Below are 6,000 nucleotides of genomic sequence, written 5' to 3' on the forward strand. Positions count from 1 at the left end.
TCTTGTTGTTGTGGCTGTCAAAAATAATAACTAATCTAAGTTAGAATCACTATTTTCAATTATTCCAATAAAACAAGTAATGTAAAGTTTATTGTCATGTTTGTTTTTTGTTACTTAAGCACAAAGCAACATAATGGGCTATCTGTGCTCTGCCTACTTTTAGCTTTATAACTTTATTTTCCTACTTCAAATTTGTTTAGCTTTGGTAATTTATGGGTAAGAGGGAGCCCATGAATTGAAAGTCCTCATTATCACCAAACTTGCCATAATGTTGTTATGGTAAATCTACTGGGGCTTTCCACCACAATCTCTATTCTTTAACTGTTGATTAGTTGGACTGATAAAGATTAAAAAGAGTGCTGTTACTTATGTACTATACTAAATTTGTTTTTATTTCACTTGAAGTTTAATAATATTTCATTGGCATAAGAGAGCAGGAATATATTCTTTGGAAAATGTTGACATTATTTGGATTTATGTACACAACACGTTATTTGTAACTGAATTTGCTTAATCTTTTATAATCTGTACTCAAACAATTTCAAATTTGTTAGTGTTATTGCAATTCTACATTGATAAAAGTTAATGATTATTTAACCTTCTGTGTGTGAGTCTGTTACTTATTATTTCCTAGTACTATAATAAAATCTAGCTTATACTGACTGCTCTTGGTAAATAAGAATGTTTTCAGCTATTCATTTATGAGGCAGGTACTAAAATCCTATGAAACAACCAAATGGACTTCTTCATTGGCAAATTTTAATTTAAACTAAAATGTAGAAAAAAAAATTAAATAAAAAATAGTCAATAGACTTTATGGTTTTTACTCACTGTTTTTAATGATAACTACATCTTAAACTCATGTTTTTTGTGTACATGAAAGAAATTAAAAGCTAAATAAAAATTATTTTGAAAATAATTTGTATAAAAGAAATTTTAGCCATAGATCTTGAGTTATTTATACATGAAAGTCTATAAGAAGTATGTATTTCAGATTAAATTTGTTGCTTGCAGATATAAGACGAATTAACGCTATCTCACTGAAAGCTTTCAACTCGGGGATCATTATCTTAGGTGGTGGAATAGTCAAACATCACATTTGCAATGCCAATATGATGGTAAGACCACATTCAAAAATGCTTCTCAACAGAATGATATGGTATGATCTATATCCAAACTAGTAATAAGTAAGTTATTTGTATGTAATTTGAAAACTAATGCAGTCGTTAACTCTTACACTGCTATGCTTGTAAATAAACAACTCTCCCAGTGTAGATATATTTTTAGAAACACAATAAAATACAAAAAGACACAAGTTTTTAGTATTTGATTACTTGTCTGAAATTTAAAACTGTTAAACTTTGGAACTCTCAGAGGAAGTATCCATTCTTCATGGTGATATAAAATTTCAAACTCACAAGACAGTAGTGCTATTGAGGGGGACATGCAAGCATCAGTGAAAGTTAAATAACACCTTGATTCCATATTAAGATGAAAATTAAACTTATGTAAATGAATAGTACGGTTTCTTTGTTGCTTTTATTACTTGCAAGTCCTACTGAATGTACCACAAACTATAAAGCATAAAATAGTTCAACAGTTTTGTAAGTAACTGGTATGTTTTTTTGTTTGTAATTTGTTCTCAAACATATTTTCATTGTTCATTAGTATGTTTAAGAATATTTTACTACAGTATGAATTCCTGAGCATAGTCTGGTGGTTAGTGTATGGGACTGAAATTCTGAATGTATAGGTTCAAAGTTTGTTATTTTCTGTTGTAATTCATTAATATTTTTTTTAATTTTATGACACATTAGCAAATTTATGTAGATGTTTGTAATTACAACTGTTCAGTGTAGATTTAAAATACAAAATTTTACTTGAATGTGGAAAGTTATTAAAACTTGCATCATATTTTCAGAGAAATGGAGCAGATTTTTCCGTTTATATTAATACAGCCTGTGAATTTGATGGGAGTGACTCTGGAGCTCGGCCAGATGAAGCAGTATCTTGGGGCAAAATAAAAAGAGAAGCCAGACCAGTAAAGGTAATGCTGAATATATATATATATATGTATGTACTTTACCAAAAGGGGAATATTTTTTATTTTCATACAAAATGATTTGAGATTTTATTGCTTTAATAATTGAATAATCTTAAATGCCCGTCAACAACTAATTTTCTTTTACTTACCAGTTTGTCATTCTGTACCTCATTTTGGCATTCGTTTTAATGTTGGTTTTTTGGTCCATAAAAATTAAAACTTTTCAAATATAAAAATAACAACTTATCTTGCAGTTCAGTTAGTTTCATAAAATTTAAGACATACTATAATATAATTCTTAGCAGTTCTTAACCAAGTAGCTCATCCTTTCCTAAGATTTAGTTGAGAATTAGAAACTGAATTGAAACATTATGTGTGATATACTTCCCTCTAATAGTTTCAAGATCACTGAGGCAGTGATTTGTTTCTATAAAAGAACAATGCAGTTAAGTTACACCTAGACAAGAGCAGACTGGTTCTTTTTTGGTTACGAGGAAATCACCTTGTGACCAACCCATGTCATTAAGATTTGTCTAGGCCACACTGGGATAAAGGGGTTTGCATGATAGTTATTGCAGTTTAACATTAATTTGGAATTTACAAACTTGTATACTGGGACTAGTGATTTGTATACAAAGATTTCATTTTTAACATATGAGGGGCTGGTGCACTGGGAAGCTTTGTGTTTATCTTTAAGACTTCTGTACTTAGAAACGGCTTCTCTAGTTGAAATCTGGAAATGACTAATGTACTGAGTTTTTTGGCTCATACAGTGAAACATTTTTTTCATATTTAGAATTACTAGGTTTTTTACTTGTGATAGCTACACACTTTCTACAAAACTTACGTTTTGTTATGTAAAAAAGTCTGCACATAGATTTCCTACTTCTCAAACACACATTTCAAATCTTGTTAACCCTCACTTGTGAAACAGAATTTAATGATTTCTGTTTTGTTTGTTTTTTTTTTCATTTCTGACTTCTTTACTATTTACTTGGAGTTTATAATTATAATTTTTTGTTAGTGATGTACATGAAATGTATACGAGCATTCAATAAAAAACTACTAAAACCAGGTGTTGGAAACTTTTTGATAATATATATATATATAATGTAAGTATATGGGTGTGTATTGGACTAAGGATTCTTTAACGGTAATTGTCTGTGATTTGTTATTAGCTTAATATTTTGCCATTACAGCTTCATCAAGAATTATCGATATCCTACAAGTTCACTAATTCAGTTACATTCTGGAGATATGGGTCATGATTTTATTTACATTTACATTCGTAGGTATTATATTTCACAAGTTTTCTTACAATTAAATATGTTTCAATTAAAAGTTTTTGAATTTGACAGTTGCATTTAACAGATGAGAATATGTGCTGGTTGGCAGTTGTTAACGTAATGCAAGGAGAACAGAAATAAGCTCCTCATTTTAAATCTTGAAATTTGTTTACAGGTATATGGAGATGCAACTTTAGTATTCCCACTTCTAGTTGCAGAAACATTTGCAAGATGTCATCATGAAGATTCCTCAAAACTATCTTCATGCTAGACATACCATGTTATATATTTCTTCCTTGGCTTTTATTATAAGATCCTCCTTGTTAATGGATTTCATAACATTTATCTTTAATAAATTCTACTTAATTTCCTTTAAAAAAACCTGATACACCTTTATACAATATGTATATTATAACAGTGTCACTAGTCAGAGGTCTAGATTTGCTGTTTTTAATGCAGTCCTTTTGATTTTGTTTTATTTTACTGTGCTATTCAATATTGTATATATACTACAATTTAACTACATAGAAGTTGAAACCACAGAAAAGCAACATTGAAGAAAATTATTACAGTGTGAACAGATTCAACTGGATATGGGCAAAGGAAAACCAATTAACTAACTTCCTAATAATCTTTGAGTGGTTTGAACATCTTTGTCTACTTTTAAGTAATAGAAGTGTAGTAATAAATTAAATATTTTAAGTGCATAAAGATCTAATTGTTGTTAAAAGCTGCTGAAATTTGAATAGCTTTCTGAAACCATGAGAAGATGGTATATAAAAAAAAAAAATGTGCTCATCCTATAATTAATGAAAATGTAAATCAAAATGTAAATTTGGGCATTTACATTCTTTACTGAATTCTTGAAATTAAAACTGAAATGTGGTTAGTGAATTTAACAGATGTATTATTGCTCCACTGAATATCAGTACAAAACTCAAGCATAAGCTTTTAGTTTAAAGTTATGAACAATGTTGGATAAATTACAGTTGTACTTCTTAGCAACTGTTAAGCAAGAATTAAGTCAGACCTAATTGTTTGCAGCAGAAATATACTTACCAATTTAAAAATGGCTACTTTCCTTAGTATGATTTTATTTATGTTTGTTATCATTACGATGAAATTAATTTTAAATAGATACAATTGAATAAATAGAAATCTCAAAACATGTATTTTTGGAACACATCATAAATTAATTGTTATTAATAATTTACAAATGTGTATTAGCGAGGGGGAGAACAGACAAAAAGTTCAGTTCCTTTCCTACTTTTCTTAAACTTTCTCGTATTGAAGTGAACTATTGTATGTGAATTTTCATTTCTTTGTCAACGGATATTCAATAAAAAATATTTTTGTTAAAAACAATTTTTGCACATATGAAATCCACTGGTGTTCACCTTTTCTTTCTAAAGCTTTATTTTATCTTTTTTAATACATTGAAATCCTTTAAGAACCCCCACCCCCTCTTTCATGAAAAACCAACTCCTCTAGACATCTCACCAAACTTTGAAATATTATATCTCATGAGGTGCTGACTGGTAAAAATAAACTACCTGGTTTTGTTATTCAGAATTTCTTTTTCAGATATGAAATCCATGAATTATAAAAAGATGCAACTATACATAGCAGCAATGATTTTAGAGGCTTCAGTGTTTCCATCTTCTCCAGAATCAGTATCATACTCCTTGCTTTCTTTTAATCTAATTCAATTTTGACCCCTTAGAGCACTTGTCTTTCTCATTATCATTCTGTCAGCATCATTTCTTCACTTCCAATTAATATGATTTACTTTGTTCAACAATAAATCCAAAGGTAAAGAACATATAAAAATGCCACAGGTAAAGTAGTCTCCTTTCTTTCTATGTTTATGATACTGGTAAGGTATTTTATAAATTTCACTTATGAGTATATGTTTTTTAATTATAAGAAGCTTTTTTTAGATTGTATTATTGGGTTATGTGGCCTTGCATATCCAATCATTTTTTTGGCTCTGGTGTTTTTTTTTTTTTTTTTTTTTTCCTAACTTTGGGTCAGTTTGTCACAATCAAGGGTCTTAATCTCTCCAATTTTCTGCTCATTAATTTTTTAATTAAATCTATCTGTATTAGCTGAGGGAGCTGTAATATGATTGGTCAAAAATTGAAGTAATTAACATTATTATTTTAAATGCTTGTATTGAATATTATTTTTGATTACAATGTATATTCAAAATAATAAAACCATAATCTGTTTTAATACTTCATAGTTGTCGTACTTGTTTATATAATTATAGTTTCTAAGAAGAGTGTAGATTCTTGATAAATAAATAATGCTTACAAATAGAATATTTACAATGAATTGTTTTTTACAGTTCAAACATTTAACTATCTGCATCTGTTGTTGTGGTTAAATAAATATTTGTTCAAAAGAAGAATTACTGAAGAATTAATTAAAACTATGATATCAGTGATGTCGAGAAAACACTTGTAGAGAAATATATATGTAAAACTATGATGTGCACAATGTGAGGACTACAGATACTAAATACTATACTAATAAAATTGTGTGTGTATCAAACAGTCTATCAGCGACATATCTCTGAGAGGAAAAAGAACCTAAATACCTGAACCTTTTCATACATACTAAGGAGATTCTGAGGATGTACACCTATGTATTATTTTTATCTCAAAA

At 28.7% G+C, this 6,000-nt stretch overlaps 1 protein-coding gene across 5 annotated transcripts in view; it reads left to right on the forward strand.

Moving 5' to 3' along the window:
* Dhps (Deoxyhypusine synthase) overlaps positions 1-5,568 on the forward strand; it is a 29,777-nt gene extending 24,209 nt beyond the window's left edge. For all 5 annotated transcript variants that reach the window (XM_076465129.1, XM_076465132.1, XM_076465130.1 and 2 more), the window contains 3 exons: positions 1,015-1,118; positions 1,922-2,047; positions 3,506-5,568. In XM_076465129.1, coding sequence (XP_076321244.1) covers positions 1,015-1,118; positions 1,922-2,047; positions 3,506-3,601 — 326 coding nt within the window. In that variant the 3' untranslated portion in view covers positions 3,602-5,568. The remainder of the gene's footprint in view (positions 1-1,014; positions 1,119-1,921; positions 2,048-3,505) is intronic.
* Positions 5,569-6,000: the final 432 nt, after the last annotated feature.

Source organism: Tachypleus tridentatus, chromosome 10 (assembly GCF_004210375.1).
Source record: "Tachypleus tridentatus isolate NWPU-2018 chromosome 10, ASM421037v1, whole genome shotgun sequence".
Taxonomy (NCBI): domain Eukaryota; kingdom Metazoa; phylum Arthropoda; class Merostomata; order Xiphosura; family Limulidae; genus Tachypleus; species Tachypleus tridentatus.